At 44.3% G+C, this 24,403-nt stretch overlaps 1 protein-coding gene across 1 annotated transcript in view; it reads right to left on the bottom strand.

Annotated features, from left to right (window-relative positions):
• The window catches only part of TNC (tenascin C), an 89,266-nt gene that overhangs the window by 43,241 nt on the left and 21,622 nt on the right, over positions 1-24,403 (bottom strand). The window contains exons 2-10 of the mRNA XM_067542158.1: positions 14,521-15,114; positions 9,619-11,211; positions 7,953-8,216; positions 6,371-6,486; positions 5,827-5,983; positions 4,986-5,255; positions 2,767-2,952; positions 1,222-1,311; positions 84-347 (exon numbers count right to left, since the gene is read on the bottom strand). Coding sequence (XP_067398259.1) covers positions 84-347; positions 1,222-1,311; positions 2,767-2,952; positions 4,986-5,255; positions 5,827-5,983; positions 6,371-6,486; positions 7,953-8,216; positions 9,619-11,211; positions 14,521-14,983 — 3,403 coding nt within the window. The 5' untranslated portion in view covers positions 14,984-15,114. The remainder of the gene's footprint in view (positions 1-83; positions 348-1,221; positions 1,312-2,766; positions 2,953-4,985; positions 5,256-5,826; positions 5,984-6,370; positions 6,487-7,952; positions 8,217-9,618; positions 11,212-14,520; positions 15,115-24,403) is intronic.

The following is a 24,403-nucleotide window of genomic DNA, read 5'->3' as shown; positions in this document are numbered from 1 at the left end:
GTGACATTTTGCTTGGACTTACTGTCTCACCTGCTCTTTAAGAGGATCTGACGCAGTTCACCCATTCAGAGACTGCTACTTACCAGTAGATGCTTTCACCGTTGCGGGTTGGCTCTTGTGCCTGCCTTTCTCTACCACGAGAGTGATGGTATATTCTGTACCAGGCTCTAGCTCTCGCAAGATGTAAGAGGTGCTATCAGCTGGGATTTCAATTTCATTCTTCCTCCCAGAGGGGGTAACATAAGTGAGGCGGTAACGGTCAAACTTGGCCAGGGGCCTTTTCCAGCGGAGGGAGAGGGTCGTTTCAGTCTGATCATTGACCTCCAAATCCTTGGGATTATAAAGATATGCACATTAAAACACAAAGGTTATTTATACATCAGCATTCTTTATGTTCCCCCATGCAGAGCTGTGTACTGCCATGGGGGTATTCTGTTAACTAACATAGAAAGAGCCATAATTATATCTACTGTCATAAATAGATTCAATGCACACTGGTAGCTCACAGTCTGATTTCCCTTTCTATGTCTTTCAGACCCTTTTCCGTGGTCTCAGTAGTAACAGGTGACGTTCTGTTTATGTGCAAACCAAACTGGACCCAAATCTCCTTCGCTTACATTCATTTCAATGGGGCTGCATGGATGAGAGGCAGAATCTGACCTTCTGCTTTACTCCTTTTTTAGCAGCATTCAGTTTCAGACCATAATTCCTGCATTGAGCCCTTGTAATGAAACTAGAGCAGAGGTCCTCAGCCAGGCACTCCTGGCCACCAGGGAGAAGATGGGTTTCACAGACAGGCATGAGGGGCTTACAATCACACTGCCCTTCCAACAGTGGTAACAGAAGGGGAATACTAGTATGCAAACAGAAGTCTGGGTACAAAACAGGCTGAGATTGACTGAACTAGAGCATGTTTTTAGGAAGACATCCAATCCTGGGTAAAAGACTCCAAGGGATGGAGAATTTGCCACACCCCTTGTTAAGCTTTCCCAATGGTTAATTATACCTGCTACTAACATTTTATATGTTTGGAGTCAAACTATACCACTTTTTGTGGGCTTTTCTTTTTTCCCCAGCAGCAACATTCACTTTTAGTGGAAGAGACCATGAGGACTGCACAATTTATGAGCCATCTACGCTTGCCCCTAACTGGAGTTCTTGAATGGCTCCAGCTTTCTTTGCTGGTTCCCCCTGTGTGGAGAAGAGAAAGGATCGTCTCACCAGTTGCAGCATTGATGGTAGCCGGAGTGCTTTCTCTGTCCTGCTTCACCGCTGTCACTCCAATGCCATATTCAGTTCCAGGCCTCAGACCTATGGTGAAGGAGTAGAGATGTGTTTATGGATGGGACTAGACAACAGGTTTGTTGGTTTTGTTTTTAATAAGAAAGCTGTTGTATGGAGTGGTGCTGGATCTTTCCTTTTCTATGAACATTAAGAGCCAAATTTTCAGTCAGTCTCTAGCTGGCCTCCAATGTTGAGGAAAAACTTTTGCATACACAATCAACTTGATTATAATTTTTTATTATTATTATTGCATTACCTAGAGACTCCAACCAAGATCAGGATCCCTGTGTGCTAGGCACTGTACGCTCACGTAAAAAGTGACAGTTCCTGCCTGAAAAAGCTTCTGATCTAAATAAATTTAACCTGCATGAGTTTGCAGACATCCATGTCGAATGTGAAAATCTCAACTGCCTAACTTGCATGCGAGAGGACAACTTGCATGCATAAAAGGATACATGCTCACTTTTGCAAGCACATGCAAAAGAGGCATTGAGAGGGGCCAGATTTTTAAAGATATTTAGATGCCTGGAGATTCAGAGAGGCACCTAGAGGGACTTCAAAGTTACCTAAAATCAACTGCCATTGATTTGAAAATTGATTTGAAAATTCCACTGGGCACCTATCTGCATCTTTAAATACCCTTAAAAATCTGACCCTTAGGCTAAAAATGTGGTTCATGATAGGAACAAAGACACTGTGCACCCAAGTTAGTAAAAAATGAGAGTCTCCTGGTGCCTTAGTCATCTTCAAAGCCTTTTACATCCTGAATATCTTCTCTACCATAAAAGATTCAAATAAACTTATGATCCCAATCTCCACGGATTTTGGTGTGTTTTTAAAGTCTCTAATATATTCACGTTTCTCTTCACATCTCTCCAATGTCACGCTTTATAGCTTTACATCTTTTTAACTTCTTTATAATCTATTCAGAAGACACAGTACTTTACACTAAAGGGGTCTCCTGTTCCTCCGTTGTGCATATATAATTCTTAGTGTCAGGGGAAAATTCTGTACATAGCAAAAGAAGACAAGATCTCTCTAGATAGCTAAGGAGACTGTGATGAAAACAAAGCTGTTCTTGAATATTGATGCAATTATATTGTGATTATATAAATATTATGGTGGGCTGATGTACCAGCTGGGACGTTATAATAAAGTCCAAACTCTGGTTCAATTCAAGATCCCTTTCTTCAGGGCTAGTTTTATTAATCTAAGATTCCAAAACAGCTGATGGAGGCTTTTGCAGCTTTCAGCAAGCCGGAAGGAGAAAGGACAAACCCTTCCCCATGCAGCAGCGTCTCCTTTGTTTTTATAGCCCTGCCTCTGCCCCAGATCAACCATGTAACAGGAAGGGTACCTGGGTTCTCTCTGTAACCCCTTACATGCCTTTACACCTTGTCACAGTGCACGATAATGATGTGAGGTCAAGTCTCCAAGTGGTTACTGGTGCAAATTACATTAACAATCTCACTATGATCCTACCTGTGAGTGTAAACCTGGTTGTTGCCTTGTTACTCCTTGGCACGGTTATCTCAGCATGGTCTCCACCTGAGATGGGAGCGAACTTGATTCTGTAGTTATCAATGCTGGCTTGGCTGTTCTTCCACTCCAAGGTGATACTGTTGTCCGTCTGAGACAGGCGCTTCAGATTCTTTGGTGCATCCAGGTCTGAGGAGGGAAAAAGGTTCTCTCTCTCAGTACAGCAGATGACAGAAGGGAAGAATGAGTCATACACCTGGTGACATACGGTATCATCTACAAAATGAGATCAATTTTCCTACAGAAGGCACCACTCATATGAATGTCCCTGACCTGATGAAGCCAATTTCTTTTAACAAGGAGAGGAATTCACTAGGGCTGATTGATATATGTATTAATCTCTTATTATATCTCAGTGGAAAATTCTGACTTCACCAAAAATCCATTTAAGTTAAACATTTTCAGAAAAATTGAATTTTTTCCAGGAAAGCAGATACCTTCTGTGAAAATTTTCATTTTGTTTCATCGAAAACCCAATTTTCTATCACATAAAAGTTAGTGATGGAAAATTGTTGACCAACCCTGGAATTCAGTGTTCAGAAAACACACTCCAACCCTGGCCTAACAGAATCCCATCTCTTGGAGTGAAATAGGGATTCCATCTGAAAATGCAATGAGCTAGCACAATCCACTTGCACAAGGGACTCAAATTCTGCTTTGGTGAAACAACCCCATCTTGGGGTGAGAGAAGATTTTGTTCTCCATGTTCCATTTACTCCTGATCATTGTCATGAGGCTCCATTAACAGATCCTAATCATGACTGCATGCTAAAATGCACACCTTTTGCCAAAGCATTCCCAGCATAAACAAAGGTGAAACTGAATTAAAAAGCAAAAGCAGGCAGAGATTGCCAGGACCAAGGGGGAAAAAAAAGGAGACAGTTCTATACTAATCCACTATGGATGTAGGCAGAATAATGTATCTGTTCGGAACTTAGACACTGTGGTGATGGGAGTTACAGGAAAATTTTAGATCAATAAACACAGGCAGGCAGATAAGGCAGGAGGAACACTGTTCCCTAGACAAATTGGAGGATTGGGCCAAAAGAAATCTGATGAGGTTCAACAAGGACAAATGCAGAGTCCTGCACTTAGGATGAAAGAATCTCATGCACTGCTAAAGACTGGGGACTGACTGGCTAGGCAGCAGTTCTGCAGAAAAGGACCTGGGGGTTACGGTGGACAAGAAGCTGATATGAGTCCACAGTGTGCCTTGGTTGTGAAGAAGGCTAATGGCATATTGGGCAGCATTAGTAGGAGCATTGGCAGCAGATCAAGGAAAGTGATTATTACCCTCAATTCTGCACTGGTGAGGCCACATTTGGAGTATTATGTCCAGTTTTGTGCGCCCCACTCCAGGAAGGACGTGGACAAATTGTAGAGAGTCCAGTGGAGAGCAACAAAAATTATTAGGGGGCTGGAGCACATGCTTTATGAGGAGAGGCTGAAGGAACTGGGCTTATTTAGTCTGCAGAAGAGAAGAGTGAGGGGAGATTTGATAGCAGCCTTAACTACCTGAAGAGGGGTTCCAGGGAGGATGGAGCTGGGTTGTTCTCACTTGTGGCAGGTGACAGAATAAGGAGCAATGGTCTCAAGTTGCAATGGGGGAGGTCTAGGTCGGATATTAGGAAAAACTCTTTCACTAGGAAAGTGGCGGAGCACTGGAATCAGTGACCTAGGGAGGTGGTGGAATCTCCATTCTTAGAGGTTTTTAAGGCCCAGCTTGACAAAGTCCTAGCTGGGATGATTTACTTGGGGTTGGTCCTTCTTTAAGCAGGGGGTTGGACTAGATGACCTCCTGAGGTCCCTTCCAACACTAATCTTCTGTGATTCTGTGTCAGTGGTGAAAAAAAGGGAGATTCAGGGTAAAAGTATCAAAAGGCCTTAAGTGAGCTAGGAACCTAATTTCAATTTTCAAAAGAAATGTAGGTACTGCAGAGCCTAAGTTTCTTTGAAGAGCAATGGGATTTAGGTTCCTAAATCGCTTTTGAATAATTTTAATCCATTTCCATACACCTCTGTAATTGGCATAGTGCTTTGCTGGCACAATAAGTGTGAAGTGAAGCAACATGCTACAACTAATTAGCATGGATATGTTGATGGCGATTGGTGTAAAGCAGAAATAGACAAGAAACTATGACATCTTTGACCAGGTTCTTTACCTGTGACAAAGATTTCCTTCACAGGGTCGCTGGCCATGTCCTCACGCCGAGAGATCAGCATCACTTCATACTCTGTGTGTGGCTTCAGATTCCCAATGGAGTATTGGCTTTCGTCCTCAGAGAGGTCGATGGTCGTCCTGTCTCCTGGAACATCCTTGGGTCCATAGGTGAGTTCGATGTCATCGATTTCAGCCAAAGGTTTGAGCCATGTGATTAAAGCTGTGGTGTCTGTGACATCTCTTGCCTCAATCTGGCTGGGGGCATCAAGCTCTGTTACGAAAAGAGGAAAAACATGAATTTTCTGATCCCATCATAGAGAGATCAGACACAGTCTGGACTTTGATCCTGAATAGCTGAATCAAAGCAAATTTTAAATGAGTGGCTCCCATTAGTGGGAACTCATCTTCAAGCCCACTTATTTATGGCCCTTAATGTTCTACTGATACAGATGGAAAGTGCTGTGTTATGCAGGAAGGAAAGGGGATGTACACTGAGCCAGTCCTGCACTGGTGCTAGCAAGCTGGCCTAGCAAGGATGAGCAGAAGTCCAAGTAGGTTCTCCATCTGCACGATGAATCCTGCTGGTGCCAAGTAGTTTCCAGGTGATGGGTTAGGGACGTGCAGCGTGATTTACTTTGTTGCACTCTCTGAACAAGAATAAAGCGAATACTAGCCCACTGCCAGCTAGAAGAAACATCTCCTTTCCTCTCCAGAAAGTTAGCCCAGGAATTCCTCAGCCAGCTCCTTCAGCTCTTTCCTGCTATGTGTTTTCAAAAGGGGTCATGTTTTTCCTTTTGTTTAGCATCTCCAGAGAGTGCACCAAATAACAAAATGGGACTTACTTGTGGTCACCACCCTAGACAGCCCAGGTCCTCTGGTTTTGTTTTTCACTACATGCAGGGATACATTATACTGTTGTCCTGGTGCCAGACCTGGCTGCATATATGATGTCTCTGGTCTGGTCAAACTGCTGATTATATCCCCATTATCCTCCTTTTTCTGTAATGCACAAGGCAATTGGTTAAAATTAGAGCTGGTCAGAACATTTTTGGCTAATTGTTTCTCCCCCTCCCGTCTAAACTGAAACGTTTCCTGAAGACAAATGGATTTTGACCAAGTTTGGGATGGGAAGATCCCTGAGGTATGTGGGGGGATTCCCAGAGGAAGACCGCTGACTCAGAAAACAGACCTTTTGGAGCAATTCCATTTTTTGAGAGGTTTGGTTTTCATTCCAATGAGGAGCAAAGACTAATTTTGAAACCCTCAAAAGTTATTGTGAAATACAATTGGCACTCTCTGGCTACCTCTAGTTAGAATGTAGCATAAAAGGAGCCCAACGCTCTGCACTTGTACATGGAGGCATCACAGGATGAACTTTTTCCTTACCATATTTCGGAAAACGAGCTCCCAGCCATCAAATGAAATGTTCAGAGGATCCCACTCCACCTGCACAGATGTTTCCTTGATGGATTTGAATGTCAGGCCTTCTGGAGTAGGCAGATCTGTGAGGAGGAACAGCCAGAGGGTAGTTGCCTAGGTTATAGCGTTCCCACAGATCAGGGAAGTAGGTATTCACAAACAAGTACAGTGGTGAAAATCATCAGGGGTGTTTTGAGTTTGAACTACAATATGTTGACATAATATGGTGCTGAGAGCTATAGAAAAAACTAGCTGGATTAGATAGAAGCACTCAGATAGTAGGGCGATAAGTACCATGAACAAACAAATCATGGACACGTATCAAAGGTGGGTGTGGTAGATGGATAGATATTTTTTTTCCTCCCTGCAGAGACGCCAGACTTAATTTGGGAACCACCAAATTGTAGGAAAATCTATCCACCATTCTGACTTTTCCATCCCACCTTGCCAATCACCACTAATGTACCACTAAGCTTTAGCAAGATTAAAAATGCAGTCAAGAATCTTCCTTCCCTTTTGCAAAGAAGGGGGACTCATATTCCAACTTCCCTACATTTTTCTTTTTAAGGCTTTTTAATCATCCTTGATTTCCAGACCAAAAAAGGATCTCCACCACACACACATATATATTGGTGCCTTTTAAAGAGACTTGCATAGCTATGTACTTGCCAATTTAGCAGTTCTGTGGTACATAGCAGCAATACATGTTAAAGCAGAGATCAGACTTTAGCCCCTTCTGGTTATAGGTGGTAATTCCCTTCTTTAGAATCTTTCCAAGCACAGTAATTAGCACATTCATGCAATAAATCATCAAATAAATTACATATAACCACTATGCCTCTGCTTTCTCAAGTGGGCCAATTGGAAATATATGAACATATTTAGGTGGCAAGATTGAAACTTGAAGATAATGAAGCATGAATGCACTTATTTAAGCTGGCTTTGATGGTGCATGTTACTCTTAAAAATAAAGCATAATATTCTACAGCAACAGTTTAGAATAGTGTTATTATAGGGCAAGAGGTATAGAATAGCATAGTATGGTATGGTATGCCTTATAGGAGGCTGAACCTGGCAGTAGTGAAATACCCTGAGATATCATAAAGAAAGGTGAGATAGTTGTACTTGGAAGCATTGAAAATCCAGAATCTCAATTCTAATTACAATAGCATTGAGTTAAATGCTTTCACTTGCTTTTCACTTGCTTCAATTTTACAGGTGGAGTCCCAAAGCCTTAAAATGTAACTTGTCATCGCAGAAGACAGGGTTTTGATTTACAGGAACCCAATGATATTCAATAGAAGGCCCCATGCAGAGCAGGAAAGCTCCAATACTGTAATTCTATCATTCTGAAGGTGCACCATTGAAAGAAGAGAATGGAAAAGAAAACTGAGGAGACTCTGCCTTGGTCCAGACTTGAAGATGAATATAACTGAGGAAAGAACAATAAAAAAGGAAAATCCCAAGGAAAGAAAAGATACAAGTAAATGCATATTAGGGAGCAGAGAGATGGTCAAATATAGAGATTTGTGTTTTATTTTAAACTCACAAGTAGCCACCCTGGCACTGATTGGAATACTCTTCTTGTTCTTTAGGATAGCAAAGACACGAATAAAGTATTCCACACCAGGCTCCAGTTCACGGATGGTGGCAGATGTCTCGTTTCCAGGCACCCTGAACTGCAATTCTAGACCACCAACACTGGTAGGAACATAAGTGATGAGGTACTCATTGACTAGATTCTCATTCTTCCATTCCAGATTTACACTCTGTTCCGTCACGTCTGTCACTGTCAAGTCGCGTGGAGGGGACACTGCGAGGAAAAAAAATCAATGGAGATATCAGACAGACTTGAAGACAGTGGGACAATTTCTGCTGTCACTCCCCTATGCAATCACTGTTCATCGTACTGCATGTCCCTTTCTAGTGGCTGATGCACAGAAGTTTATAAGACCGCTAAGAGCTGCCTGTTAGAGGACTTAGCAATTTTTCTCAAGTGGCAGTGGCCCATGATTTTAGTGCTGAAGTTCATGGGTTCAAATCCTACTGTCAGCTTAAGTGAGATCGGCTATCTGGAGTTATTTCAGTGGAGTTATTTCAGATTTTCATGAGTGGGAGATCAAAATGTGGCTCAGGATTCTTCTAGTGGGAGGAAACTGGAAGAGATAAAGAATTGAAATGTCACCATAGGGACAGCAAAAGAAACACAGATGTGTTTCATAGCCCAAGAGTTACAACTCCGATAGGAGTAACCGCAAATTGTCTCAGGGGCCATGACTTGTGCTAACAGCAAATGACAAAACTCTCAGTGCTGACTCAGCTTTGTTGACCAGCAACTTGGAGGTGGTGGAGCCAGGACTGCCCATTCCACAGCTAGGATTCAAACTCAGGTTGATTTACTCCCACAGTGCAGACAACCAGCTGAGCAACTTGGTCTCACCTGGCATGGTGCCAAAAAGACACAGCATGACATGTACTCTGTTCTGTACACAGTTACTATACTGCAAGTGTAAAACCCCACTTTCCCAGTTCAGCGTGAACACAAGGTGTCATATGTAGGAAACGCATCCTTAATCTACAGCCTGGCTATTAGAAATATACAAAACTCGGGCTGTAAACCTGGAAGCCTTTAGTCCACATTCCAGTATTCCTGGAGGAATGGAAGCCCTCTTTTCAAGTCAAAGCTCTCTCTACACTTCAAAAAGCCATTTCCCTTGGTGAATCCTGCTGACTCCCTCGTATTAGGACTCTTCACCTCCCCCAGGACTGAGCAGATCTATTTTAGATACAACCAGTACAGAAGAATATAACAGAAGAAGTGGGAAAAGAAAAGTGCAGGGGGCCATAACCTCAGCTAGTGTAAATCGTTGCACATCCATGGAAGTCTATGAGAACTGCCGGTACGGATTTACACCAGATGAGAAACATAGTTGTAGTATTAGCCTCACCAGCCTTTTGAGAGGCTGGACATCAAGTGGGAACTTTTAGACCCCAGAACATTAAAGAGGACATGGATTCTGGTCTCACTCACCTTGGCCAAACGCTGCCTTAACCCCACTGACTTCACTGAAGTCACTCCTGGTTTACACCATGGTAAACAAGATCAGAATCAGACCCCAGCTGTATAAAAAAACCCTTAAATCTCCATTCACCGATGGATAAACTGAGGATCGTTTAAGGGTGGTTGGCTGGTTGAGCACGCCACGGAAACCTACCATGGGAGCAGTCGTCCCCGATGTATCCGTCATCACAAATGCATTGCCCATCAACGCAGCGGCCCATGTCATTGCAGTTGTTGAGGCATGATCGTTCACTGCAGTCTGCTCCTCTGAAGCCCTCATCGCACAAACACTGTCCGTCGACGCAGCGCCCTTGGTTGTTGCAGTCACTGGGGCACCGCCGTTGGCTACAGTCGATCTCTGTGAACCCATTGTCACACTCGCACCGCCCGTTGACGCAGTGGCCTTGGTTGTTGCAGTTGTTCATGCACCCCAGCTCCCCGCAGTCCTCCCCAGTGAAGCCCTCGTCACACGGACACCTCCCATCCAGGCAGCGGCCGCGGTTGTTGCAGTCGCTGGGGCACTTCAGCTCAGCACAGTCCTCACCTGTGTACCCCTCTTCACACACGCATTGCCCGTTGACACAGAGCCCCTGCTTGTGACAGTCGTTGGGACACCTCAGCTCCCCGCAGTCCTCGCCCACGAAGGCCTCTTCACAGACGCACTGCCCGTTGAGGCAGCGGCCCCGGTTGTGACAGTCGTTGAGGCACCTCAGCTCCCCACAGTCCTCGCCGATGAAGCCCTCGTGACACACGCACTGCCCGTTGACGCAATGGCCACGGCCGTGACAGTCGTTGGGGCACTTCACTTGGCTGCAGTCCTCACCCAGGAAGCCCTCGTCACACTCACACTGCCCGTCGACACAGCGGCCCCGGTTGCTGCAGTCGCCGGGACACCTCCGCTCACTACAGTCTGCCCCCATGAAGCCCTCGTTGCACACACACTGCCCGTTGACGCAGCGGCCCCGTTTGTTGCAGTCCTTGGGGCACTTCACTTGGCCACAGAAGGCGCCGGCAAAGCCCTCGTTGCACACGCACTTCCCGTTGACGCAGCGCCCACGCTTGTTACAGTCCTTGGGGCACCGCTGCTCACCACAGTCGTCGCCCACAAAGCCGTCGTCACAGACGCACAGCCCCTTCTCACAGCGTCCGTGGTTGTTGCAGTTGTTGGGGCAGGTCAGTTCCCCGCAGTCCTCCCCCGTGAAGCCCTCCTCACAGTAGCAGGTCCCGTTGACGCAGCGGCCGCGGTCGTAGCAGTCACTGGGGCAGATAAGCTCACTGCAGTCCTCGCCCGTGTAGCCCTCGTTACAGATGCACTCCTTCTCCACGCAGCGCCCCCGGTTATTGCAGTTGTTCAGGCAGAGCGGCTCACTGCAGTCCTCGCCCGTGAAGGCTTCATCGCACACGCACTGCCCGTTCACACACTTTCCATGCTCACTGCACGCCACTGGGCAAAGTTCTTCACTGCAGTCCTCCCCGGTGTACTCCTCAAAGCACAGACAGACGCCATCGATGCATTTGCCTTGGTCGCTGCAGTCATTGGGGCAGGTGAGCTGGCTGCAGTCCTCGCCGGTGAAGCCCTCGTCACAGACGCATTTGCCGTTGACGCAGCGGCCCTTGTTGTTGCAATGGTTCAGGCATTCCGGTTCTGAGCAGTTGGGTCCTTTCCAGCCAGGTTCGCAAATGCAGCCACAGAGCTCAGTGCTGTAGTTCCCTCGTCCGTTGCAATATGGCGTGGTGTCCACTAGACCTGCATCAATGAATCAGAAAACCGAATGAGCTGTGGTGTGTGTCACAGAAGTGAGACACACAAGAGTCCCCCTCAGATGGCATGGGTCAGGGTTACAAAGTTTTCTACTCTTGTCTAAAGCGGCAGGGGTCAGCATGCACTGAGCCAGGGTCTACTCTTACCTCCTCTTTAAAATAAAAAAATCGTAATGGTGGTAGGTAGATGGTGCCAACGTGGCTAATGTGAGCTTCAATTCATGGCCTGCTCACACAAATGCGACACAATGACTAAGTGGTGGGTGAACCTCAAAAAAATTGGCTTGGCTAAATATATCCAAAAGTTTTGTGTAAGATCACACGCTTCAGGGTTGGGTTGTGCCACCTATCCTCTGAAAATTGCTTCTCATGCTTCATTTCAATGCTCTGACTATTCCAGCCACACCCAACAAGGGCAGAGGTATGATAACATTTAAAAAAAAAAAAGAGAGATAATAGTAAGACATTTTTTAAAAGGCTAAAATTTCTAAAGTGACCAGTGATTCCTGGAGCTTCAGTTTTCGGGCTTCCAAATGAGAGATCTGAACGGGGCTTGATTTTCTGAGCAGTTGCTCAGCGGTTTCTGAAGATGAGGTCTCGTTAAGGCTTCTTAAAGGGTCAAAATACATCCTTGTTTCCCTTGTAAACCTTAATTCTCACTAAGAACAGGGAACAGCTGTTGACAATTACTGTATTTTGTAGATTAGCAGGTATGTCCCTCTCATTGAATTTTTCTGCCTTTTCCCAAGACCCTGATACAATGTGTGATGGCATTTTTCTGACTGTCCCATTAGAGATCTTATCATTATATGCCATACACTGACCCCAAAGTAGGACACTATGTGAGATGCTGTCATTGCATAATAAAGCATCTTTAGGTGGGCTATAGGTTAAGGGGAGGTTGTAACTTTCTGTCTTTGCTCTTCTGTGTGACCCATCCTCTTGACATCAATGAAATAAAAACTCAAAGGAAATTGCTTTACTATTTTGTTCTTGTATCCATTTGCTCCCCTCGACCTCGGTCTATAGTCTGTGTAGTGTGCTGAATTTTCATTGGCCTTTACTAGAGAAGAGTTGGAAGCAAGAATGAAGAGAGCTTCCTTTGCCATTGTTATACTGACAGCCTGTCTTAGTGGACTAAGCCTGGGACGGGGAACCAGGAATTCCTGAGTTTCAGTCTCAGTTTTGACAATGTATTATTGATCATGTTTATTACAGTAGTACCTAAGGGCCAGCCAAGAGTGGGGACCCATTGTGCTAGGTGCTGTACAAACACACTGGCTGTGCTGCCTTGTGCAAGTCACGTCTACTTTCAGTGCCTCATTTATCCCCAGATGTAACATGGGGATGAAATGGAGTAGGGAGGTTGTGAAGACGAATTAGAATCTGTACAACACTTTGAAGTTGTAAGGACCTCCCCCAAGGAAGAACAGGCAATGTAAATTGTTGCTTTGAAGCTAATCTTCTATTTCTTATGCATACAGAGGTAAACTAGCTGCATTCATTCACATAAAGCAATAAGCTGGTATTTCATTATGGCATAGATAATTCAGTTGAAGACAATATAGATAATATTATTAGTTTCCTACAGTATCTTACATCTTTGGTCTTAAGGCTAACTGAACCATCCACATGCATTGTATAAAGCATTTACAACCTGAAAGGGAATTAGCATTTACAACCTAATCTGGTTACATTGTTAAACTTCTAACAAAATATAGGTAAACACAGACAAATACACTTAGCATCTACCCTTGATTTCTATTACTACAAAGAAATGGCTTAATGATTCCTGGTCTAGCACATCTCTCTGAAATTCACATACAAGTAGATTGTCTTGATTGCATGTCAAGGCCTTTCGTTAAGTTTTTATGGGCCATACCCAGGTTGGCTGTTCTGTCAGTGTCACACAGGGGTTGAGCCGCCTAAGCTGCATGCGGGACCTGATCTGAATCAGAGGCCACCTACTGGATCGAGTCCCTTTCAAAGTCTGGTTGGAGGAGGTGATGATGCTGGTGTCCTTATAACTTTTATCCCAGTGGTTAGAGCACCTATTCAGGAGGTGGGAGACCCAGGATCAATTCCCCGCTCTCTGCCAGGAGGGGGGAAAAGGATTTGAACAGGTTCCTCTGGTTAGAACACTCTTGTGGAAGAATCCTATTCAAATCCTCTCTCCCCCTCTGGCAGCAAGGGGGTAATTGAAGCTGGGTCTCTCACATTGCAGGTGATAAAATGGGATAAAAGTTATAAGGTGGGCACCACCATCTCCTCCTCTGGCTGTTTTGTGGGGAGTGAGGAGGGCGACTAACTCATTTCTGCAAGGGGTGCTTAACCACCTGACTGCAGGAGAGGGGTTCCTGGCTGCGAATCGCTAAGCAGAGACAGGTGTCTCCCGGCAGCCTCAACTTTGGCACCTGTCTCCCGGAGAACAGCACTGCTTAGCACACATCCGTCTTGTCAGCAGCTCCCGTCTGCTGGCTTAAACAGCTCTCCCCTCCGCATGGTGGCTTTTGTGGATCACATTGTAGGATGCCTATGTCCCCTTCCTGCCCTTTCATTGTATCGGGATCCTAGGTGCCTAGCATGGCTTTGTGGCTCACCCTGTTCTTCTGGTGATTTTCTAGGTGCTGGAACACTCAGCACTGCAACCCCTAAATCCCTTCATGGATCTAGGTTGAAGTCAATGTAGCAACTATGCCAGTTCAGACCAGCTAAGCCTCTAAGATGGCCTCTAATATTTAGACCATCAACAGCATCTTCTGAGGACATCAGAGCACTTTAAAAGTATGAATTATTTCAGATTCCCAACACCCTGTGGGTTAGGTATGGTCTATTATTCCTGCTTTACAGATGAGGAAACCAGGGTGCAGTTAGGTTAAGTGACTTGCTGTGGTCAGAATCATAGCTTCCTATTTCCCAGCCCTGAGCCGTAACCCCAGGACCATACTTCCTCTTGTCCTTTCCACTGTCACCAGCGATGTCCTGAACTGATCCTTGAGAAGGTGCTGAGTGCCTCCTAGTCCCACGGAAGTCAACAGGAGGTGTGTACTCAGCCATCTCAGAATCAGCTTGCAAAGAGTGCTGATGGTCATGACAGACCCTACCTTAATTGTCTGACTTCTGGCCCTCCCCTGCACCCTATGCTACGTCACCCGAGAGAAACATGGGAGGAATTAAAAAGACGGGGTTCATTTTTTCCCTGTTTTTCAACAAGCTCTAACATCTATTTGCAACCAGGACTCAGACACTGCCATGCAGCAGCTCCGCCTCTCTCCCCCGCACACCCCAGTCTCACCTTCTGCCGTTTGGGCGCTGGGGCAGCAGCCAGCGCTGCTGGTACACTGCTCTCGTAGAGAGGATACCAGCCCCTCCAGCTCCTCCAGTCTGCTCAGCAGATCCTTGATGTCAGGAGCAGCCGCACAGCCGCAAGCCCGGCGGGGGATGTTGATGCGGTGTGTGAAGACAATCTGGTTCCCCTCATTCACCGTGTGCTCCGAGACAGATTTGCTTGGCTCAATCAGGGACTTCAGGTCTGCATCCCCATTAGCCGAGTCCAAGTCCACAGAGCAGAGGGAACCCACGGGCAAGTTAATGTTGTAGACGTGGTTGAAAACCACGGGCTGGTTATCCTCTGGCAAGGTGACGTTTAACCCGGTCTCCCGCTTCTGCCGGATGATCCTCTTGATGAGCCCACCGTTGACATGGTGGTGTAGCAAAACTATGATGGCGCAGGTCAAAACCTGCACGGGGAGCCCCATGCTGATGTCTGGTTCTTTCGGGACACGGTTGGTTCCTTAATACCGTTTTGCTTCCACAGTCCAGAGGAGAAGTTGGAGAGCCAGCTCAAACCAAACTGGATTTCTGCTCTCTTCCTGATGTACTTTCCCCCCTATAACAACAATGAAAGTTGCACAGAGTGAGTTACCACTGCACATCCCAACTAAAGATCAACAATGCTGGCCTCAAAGAGATCATGTGGACTCATGTTCGCTGCGGACATGAAGAGCCAATCAGCGTCAAGTCACTACGCTTGCATTTAAATAGCAACACAATCCATCACCTTCTGAGCAAGATCTCGGTGCACTTGCAAATTAGTCTTCATTTTACAAGTGAACATACTGAGATGTGGAGAGTTTGAGAGATTCACCCCAGGGCCAAGAACAGAAACCAAGGCTGCTGAGTCCCATATGAGACAAAAAATTTACCCTCTGGTGCCAACACGTAAATTCCGTTGATGCCAGTGGGTGCTGGGCATGTGCACCTGAGATAAGAATTTGGCCCTCTGGAAAGAGTACCATAAGCAGTAAGTTGGGGGGCTATTCCTGAAGGATAAGGGGAAGAAGCAGAACTGGTTAAAATACAAATGCAACCAAAAAAAAAAAAATAAAGATTTCCTTTAAAAAACAAATTGAAATGCTGCATTTTGACAACATTCAAGTAAGAATGTAACAATCCATACCTCCTCTCACTCAGCAGCCAAATGGTCTCAGCCTAACAAGCGTCAGACCACTTGAGACCTAAAGCACGTGTCATCCAGCATGTCACAGCCGCTAAACCAATTTCAACTGTTTCCCTTTATTTACAATTGATTTGAGGGGGGAGGGGCCAGGAGGAGATGGGTGGGGATCAATGTCAAGGCTTATTTTCCAACAGTGTTTCTTATATCCCCAAAGGATTTGCATACAGCAGTGAAATAAATGAGTATTCAGAAGAAGAGTCAAGTCTATAGATTTTGATATCTGCTTCACAGGGCCATGGAACCACACTGATTTACAGCGGCTAAGGAGCTAGCCCATAATATATATCGGGAAAAATAGATATTAGTTCAAGTGTAGCAAATATATTGCACTGTGCTGAACTACAGAAATCTTTCTGAAGGGCAGGACACCAGACAGGTGTGCTGGGGAAAAAGGATAGTAATTGAAAGAAAGAAAGAACCCTTTGATACACCTGATCCCTTCGAGAGAAAGAGAAAGCTTCACATTGAGGCAGGCGTGAACAGGTCTTTTTAGCAACATGTGTCTCCTTTCATCAGGCACCATTTTCAAATGTCTGACCTTTCATTAGCTGTCCATACAGTATCTACTTTTAGCCTGGCTGGGCCAGAACAGCCCTTCCTGCATCTCATTCTTTTTAATTCACCTCAATATCTTCTCCCCCCCACACACACTAATTTCAAGTGGGTTGAACTGCAGAGCAGCTAAAATATTAACCCCTCTCCATCTCCCAGATCCTCTTCCTTTCAGAATTAGCCCTTCTTCTCCCGGCTCAAGATCCTCAGAGAGCCTGTTAGGCAGGCTACGCCATCACTCCCTAATAAATGTCATCTTCATTTTTGTGTTGCTTTCTACTCCCAGAAGAATCTTGTTAAATGAATAAATCAGAGGCTAGGCTTTGACTGGATGTGGGCTCTCTTTCTTTGTGTTGGTAATTGCCCAAACAGCAATAAAGACTATGACACCCAAGGTTTTGATGGCAATAGATAAGTCAGATGCGTGACCTGCTTTCATGGCCCTTTGCCTCCCATAAAGTGTAGATATTAATTTTATTTCCCCGTGCAATCCCAGCTGCTTTTATACCAAGAGGACACCTGTACTCCAGCACCCACCATCCAGGTCCATTTTCTGCACAGACAATGCAGCACACCCAAAGGGTGAACTTTATACCTTTTTTATTAGGAAATAAATCAGAACCACACAAGCTGCAGTCGCATCTTGTTCTTGTTCTTTGTCTAGTCAACCATTCAACTTTGAATCATTCTTTTGCACTTTCCCTGTTTGTTCAAAAGGGTTTGAACCCAGCCTCTGTGCTGGAAAAGGTCACCAGGTAAATAATAATAATAATTAATAACAGAGGTGGTCCTGAACCAGATATCCCCAATGGTCGGTGAAGTTCAGACCCAGATATGCATCCCAATTTGTGACCTTGGCCCATCCCCAGATAGGGCTCAAAGTCATGAGCATATCTCTACTCAGGATACTACGTAGGAACAGGCTTACTTTATGATTGTGCTTGGGTTCCAGTGAAGTCAGGATTTAAGTAGATGCTTAAGCCTTTTCCTGACTAACACTGTAGTTTCCACTTGAGGATCTCAAAGTGTTTTACAACTGATAAAGGAAGCTGAGATCCCAGGTATGCTACGTGTTTTATTTTGAGACATCAATTGTCTCACAAGTTGTCTGTAGATGTTTAGTGTGTCTTGGGAGATGTCTATATAAATTTTAGCCATGCCTTGTCCCTTGTAGAATCAAAATTATTGTCCAAAATGACAACAGGATACTGACGGGCAAAAACCTAGCTACATTTAGGAAGTGGCTGCTTGAAAGGATCAACAACAGAATTAAGGCTGGGATGTGAAAAGGGGTCTTAGGTATGTTGATCTATGACCTTTCCCGATGTCTTCTGACTAACCTTAAACTCGCTAGAGTTAGGATGACATTATAGAGGTCTAATATTGACCAGTGTGTGTTGCTCATTAGTTTGGAACATGCATGGAGGCAAGTAGGTGATCATAAATAACAGGGTTATTAAGCTTGCTTTGATTAGAGCTAAAATCCAGCGTTTAGTGTAACTACTCCCACAAGGCCTCACACTAATATAACAGGCCCCTCATCACAGCAAATAACCAAGCTGCTGAATCTCCCATACTTGCCATCATGCATGTTCCAAACTAATAAACAATACACATGGGCCAGTGCCATACCCCTATAATGTCATCCTACGTCTAATGAGTTTAAGGTTAGTCAGAAGACATAAGGAAAGTTGGAGAGCCTTGGGATCATACACACATTTATTGGAGGTGCATCAGATCCAATCAATTAAGCCTCCCAGCTGGAGGATGACACTGGATGACTTAATCCCTTCTGACATCTTTTTGACGTTGTTCGGGGTGGTCTGGAAAAAGACCCCTTCTCTGTTGTGGCCTTGGTGCTCTGAAGCAGAGTGCCAGATTATAATGTGTCTCGGCTGATTCAGATCAGATGTTTTTTGTCTGATCTGACAAGGTTGGGGAGCTGAGTTTCCCACTTGGATCCGAGATCTTTCCGAACCTACCAGGCAACTGCCATACAGTACCGTCTAAATTAACTATTTTTTGGCTGGAACAACAAAGGCAACATTCTTCCCTGCAACTCCCACCCTTCAAGCATGTCTATGCAACAGCTCAGGCCTTTAGTGACCACCCACGAGCAGACATTTAAAAAGGGAGAGTTGGAAGCCATAGCAATCTGCAGCATTTGCTCTTTGAGTGCTTTCCCCTGACCCCTCTCTTTGTTTCATGTTGTTATGAAAATCAGCATCCTAAGGTTACAGACATATATCTCCTAAATATTCTCTCTATAGACTTCAAGGGTTGAGATGTTTTAATATATGGCAGGTTATAAAGCTTGCAGGAAGAGTTTGCAAAAGAGGGCCCAGATGCAACAGCCCTTATTCACCAAGGACTCGATCCTGCCCTAATGCCTACAAAATACTTGGCATGATTAGGTAGCTGGTGGGTTGACACCACAGCCCATCATGCTGACCAATATCATCTCATTGCTTCTTTATGCTCCCTCATTTGTCTTTAGGGTGACTAGATAGCAAGTGTGATAGTGGGGTTGGGGGGAGGAGGGTAATAGGTGCCTATATTAGAAAAAGCTCTGAATATCGGGACTGTCCCTATGAAATCAGAACATCTGGTCACTCTATTTATCTTTCTGTCTCCACTTGGGATGGCTACTCAAGCTGCAGTCACACCTTGTGATTGCAATGTATACATATCTTGGATCCTAGAAGTACAAGTTGGCAATCAAGCTCTTGATCAGTAAACTCTAGTAAAAACTCCTGTCATAAATATTCTAAGTGTATTATTTTTACCCCTTGTTAAAATCAGGAATGCAGTTTGCATTTTTACATATTTTTATTAAGGATAATAATTCAGCTTCTTAGTTAAAATGTAATGAAGCTGGACAAAAAATTTGTTTCTGATTGGGAAAATGATCCCATCTGGATTGCAGAGTTATTTTTCTTTTCCCTTTCTTTCCATTCTTCTCTAATCCATGTACCTTGCTGCAGGCTGCATCCAGCTAACATATAGCAGAATTATGAAAAATAGCCACCGCAACACAAAATGCATTATAGACATAATTCTCCTTTGCGGTCTACACTGTGGGCTTGATGATGGCCTACTCTACATTTGTTTGGCATACAGAAATCTCATTGAAGTAACTGAGAATTTCTGTGTAGAAAAAATGCAGTATGTAAGGACCAGGATTTTGGCCTATAGCAATGAAAAAAGAAAAAGAAAAAGGAAAGAAGAATATATTGCACGGGAAATAAAAGCAGGATATTTTCTAACCAGACCATCTTTTTAGAGACATTGTTCTTTAGGGCTAGGTATGAATAAACCTGAGCCAGTATTTCAACCTCTGGTTAGAATGGATATACTCATTTAGAGATCTTGGAATAGCTTGACAAACAGGCAGTGACTTATAGCACCTAGCCTGAGTCAAAGGGTATGTCTACACTGACGGCAGCAAAGTCACCGCCGTCAGATCAATCTTTCCGAATCGATTGAGCGGTCAGTGAAGACCTGCTCAATCGATCCAGAAGTCGACGCTGTAAAACCACCCTCTCAAGTGGCATAGCTCTGCGTCGACAGGAACGCGGTTCCCGTCAATGCAGTGCAGTGAAGACACCGCGCAGAAGGGAAGTACAGCAGTCGACGGGAGTTATGAAAGCTACTCTGCGTAGCTTGCGTAACTCCCATTGACTGCCACCGGATCGCCAGGTAAGTGTAGACCAGGGCAAAGACTAATGTCAGACAGACATACACTGGTTCTGATTCTCTTCTGACACCGTTTTTACAGTAGTATTACCCTACTGACTTCAGAGCTCACTCCAGCCCATTGCTCCCAAAGCTGACAACATTGCTTAACTGATCAAAGTAATTCTCTTTACTTCATACTGAGAGTCAGATTTTCCTGACCTGGGGAAAAATTTCCGAAAGCACCTAAGTGACTTAGAGACTAATTCCCATTGACTTAAATTCCTAAGCTGAAGGAGCTTTTGAAAATGTTACTAATGTCTTTGACAGGCAACTAAAACATCAGGACTGAGGACACAGGAGTTAAAACACAATCTTCTCCTTGAGAAGCTCTCTACTGGTTTGCTGAAGATATTGCATAAAGAATTAATAATATGGCTGTCGGGGCAGTAGCATTGTACAGAAGATAGCAGAGAGTCACTGCAGGGAGTTTTGTTTTTTCAAGGAAACTGTAAGATTAAGTGCTACAGTAACCTGACCCAGAAGTTACAACAGCCTTATAGTTATAGACTCAGCATCACATGGTTATAACCTTGGACATATGCTTGAGGAATTAAGTGAATTGCAGCCAGGCATTCATAATACAGAGCAGAGGCTATGACCAGACCTCTGGTTTTTAACATAGGATTGGGGTGCAGAGAAATGGCCAGGTGTGAGCATTGGTGTCACTATTTTGTGGTGTCCTCGTCTCGGTCTCTTTCCACCAGACAGGCACATAAGACTCATACGAGGAATTGTTCTGCTCTGGAATATTTTCCCTTTGGGGATTTGGGGAAATGGTAAAACACAGGCACTTTCCAAAGTGGTGCGGGAGACCTCATTCTCGAGGATTAACAATTTAAAAGCGACTGCCGGGGTGGATTCTCACCAGGAAGAGCTTCAAAAGATTCAACCCATCTAAAAGAAATCGACTAATAATACAGCGCTGCCACTGCAGTTGAGCTTGTACCATCATCTTGAGCACAGCTAGACCCGAGAGTAGAGCGTATTGAAATGTTTTAAAGAAAGTAAGAGGCTGAGAGGATTGAGGCTTCTGAAGCAGCAGGGCAACAAGTGAACGGTTCTGAACTAATCATGTTTCCTTGCTGCTGCTGTACATTCAAGCCTAGAAAAATGCATCTTTTCCCAGTTTAGATGCCAAAGAGCCCAAGAACCTAATGGGAGATCCTCAGTGCAAAGCAGACTAAGTGAAATCACTCCAGGGAACAGACATGATCATTGTAATAACAGTCCTTGCCTTCCTCTACTGCTACCTTCAAAGGGCTCTGGGGGACCATCAAAGCAAAATCATTTAATTTTTTCCTTTGGCTGCCATCTGATTCATTCTGAAGGAGACGGTTTTTAAGAAGGATGACTCAAGTCACTTCAAAAACCTAGCAAGTTATGGACTTGGAAGATGTAGTGAAGTTGTATGCAGTCAAGTTTTCCAAATAACTCAGCACTCAGCGGTTCACAATATTCTCACTGGGAATTTCTGGATGCTGAGTTCTTTAAAAAAATCTAGTAATTAGTCCTTCTACTCTATGGAAAGCTCCTACACTCTATTGAATCTCCAGAGTCCAGAGAAGAAAAAGGGGTAGTAAGCAGCAGAAAGAAAGAGAAATAGTGATTCCCTTACTCACAGAAGTTCTATCTATCTATCTATAACCGATATTTACCCAGGGTAGTTCTTTGTTCTCTGTACAGCAACTGGACCACACAAAGAGGTTTATGAGTTTTCCATGGCCTATAACCTCATGGGCCTACTCCCTTAGCTCAGACTCATGCTTCAGATCTGTAGAGTTTGAGTTCTGTCTCTGAGGACAGCCCTCCCAGACAGTCATCAAGTATCTCTCTTGGGATTTTTTATAGCACCCACCAAATACTCTAGAGAGGTATTTGGTCCATTATTTGCAAATAAAGAAAGAGAGAAACCTGAATGGAAATCCCAGATCCAAAGAATCCAAGATCGTGGATCCATATCCAATGGCCCCTTTCCTTCTAATGGACAGAAAGTGAAAGCTCCAAATGCGTAGGTTGAATCCATCTCTAGAAATTCGGGTTAAGAAATGCATTTGCCAAAAGGGTCTTACTTTGAAAAGAAGTCCATAAAGAATTATAAAGGTAGAAAGAGCACCCTCCAGTTTTCTGCTTATCAGAACACCACGTCAGGCACTGTCACATTGAAATGCAGGCGGCAGCCACTTGGAAGGAAATTATATTTTCCCAGTTTAGGCAAATCAGGTGCCATTATGTTACCATGATGTCATCTTGGCTTAAGGCCTAAACCAGCCAACGCTCTCAGATAACGAGTCAAAACGTATTGCCGTAGGAGGTGATTTTCATTAGGTGGCACACGGCTGATCCAGCTGCATCAGACAGGATGCAAGAAAAGCTTGGCCTCGCCTCTTCATGGTTATACAAGCAGGAAAGTAGGACGCGCTGAGCCCAAGAAAATAAGCTCTCAGCCTGCCCCAGGCACTACCATGGGACAAAGACACAGGGACGCAAGGAAAACAGTTGGGAAAAAAAGCTTTAAAGAATGGGTGAAAAATTCATTCATTTAACTAAAGGGATGTCAGCTCTAAAACTGCAAGGGTCCGTGGGTCCTTAATTCTTGATATTACTAGAATATTTCAAGGATGCCCAGAGGCCTCCTGGGAGAGAGAGTCCCCTGCACCAAAGCGCTTGCAGTCACAATAGACAAGGAACATATTATTAGTCCCATTTGAAAGATGGAAAACTGAGGCACAGAGAAACTTAGACTGTGTCTACACTGATCTGCATGCTCAATCTGTGATTCACTTTTGTGCAGCAAAGGAGGGGTTTTATGTGCAAAATGCATGCATCATACATTTTGGTGGTGCATTGTTTCTCAGCGACCAGTCCATGGACCGGTGCCGGTCCCTGAGATCTGCCTGACGCAGTTTAGGAAGGCAGCACGCTGGTCCCTGATATCCAAAAAGTTGAGAAACACTGTACTGGTGCACTTAAGATAAATAAAGTAAGCAGTTGAGGGCTATAAATTGACTCCGCACCCCCACTAGGCTCTGATGCTGATCTATATGGCTCCCAGTGTCCAAACCCAGCCTTCATATCAGACAGTAGCAATACAATAGAAATACACAAACACTTTTTGACCCATTGACTCCCTGGAGTCCTGTACTAAGCACAGCTCAATGGGACCTAAGGATAAAGACCCGAAGCTCCAGGTATTGGATGATTTTTGTCCTTCCTAGCACTGAGCTGTATTTATTCTCCCAGCGCTCTGCCACTGGATTCCCCCTCTAATAAGGAAAAAGGCACAAAAGGTTTTAGGCCCCCACGTCTGGGTTTCTACCAGGGTTGAGCAGTTAGCTGCTCTTTTGGCCATTGAAAATCAAGGCCCTGTTATTAAACTTCAGTTTTTAATCCTTCATGTGATCTGGTAGCCCCTGTCTTTGGAAAATCATGGTCCTTGTTCTACCAAGACTTACAGTCACTCACTTTTTCCCTATATTTCTTGGGCCTTTTTCCCCCCCTGGAGTCATTTCTTGTGATTTCCACCAGGGGATAGCTGTACAGTTTCTGGTTAGCAGCTCCTACTGTATATCATCCTTAAATTGAACCATTTAGATTAATATTAGCCTCTCTCCCGCCCATGTTGGATGAAAAGCAGCATGTGGAGAAGACTTTGCCAAGCGTGTCTTGGAAAGTGTTTAAATTAATTGCTTGGTGTATGATTTTGAACATAGAAGAGGCTGGCCTTAAGAAGGCATCAGCATGACATTACCACAAAGGGAATGAAAAAACTAAAGCCAGTGTTCATAACCAATGAGAAAGGAACCGTAGTAAATTCTAATACATACATTTCCAATAAAGCAGAATCTATTATTGTATTCTAAAGCACTATTTTCAGGAGGTTTGTAGTCTCAATTATAGAAACTCATCCTAGGCTTACCCTTGTCATTCAAGATCCCAGACAGAGAACATATATTTCCAAATTAAACAGTCGGTTTGGCCTTTTTTCAATAAACGAGTGCAGAGGCAGTTTGTGAATCAGAGATGGTTTCTATCCAACATCAACAGCACAGAAATCATCTTCAAATCAATAAAATATTAGATTTGATGAGCAGTTATCAGGGGACTTAAACAGAAAATAAAGCCAAGTGGCCAAGATACATGGGTAAAAAATGATGGTAGAAAATGTGCAATAAATAGATTTCATAAAGACTTTTAGTGCATGCTTCTTTGGGGCTCCATGGCTACTGATGAACATCCCAGATAAATTCAGTCTGACATCTTAGCATTCCATCAATTTCAATGAATTCAGAGGAAGGTTGGTTTTGGGGATAAAGCACTACACTGGGACTCAGGAGATTTGGCTTACTTCCTGATTTCTGACATAACATTA

The sequence above is a fragment of the Emydura macquarii genome, unplaced genomic scaffold (assembly GCF_026122565.2).
Source record: "Emydura macquarii macquarii isolate MOO-44397 ecotype Brisbane River unplaced genomic scaffold, CSIRO-AGI_Emac_v2 contig_691, whole genome shotgun sequence".
Lineage (NCBI taxonomy): Eukaryota > Metazoa > Chordata > Testudines > Chelidae > Emydura > Emydura macquarii.
Note: the sequence above shows the minus strand (reverse complement) of the source record. Positions and strands in the feature narration are given on the sequence as shown.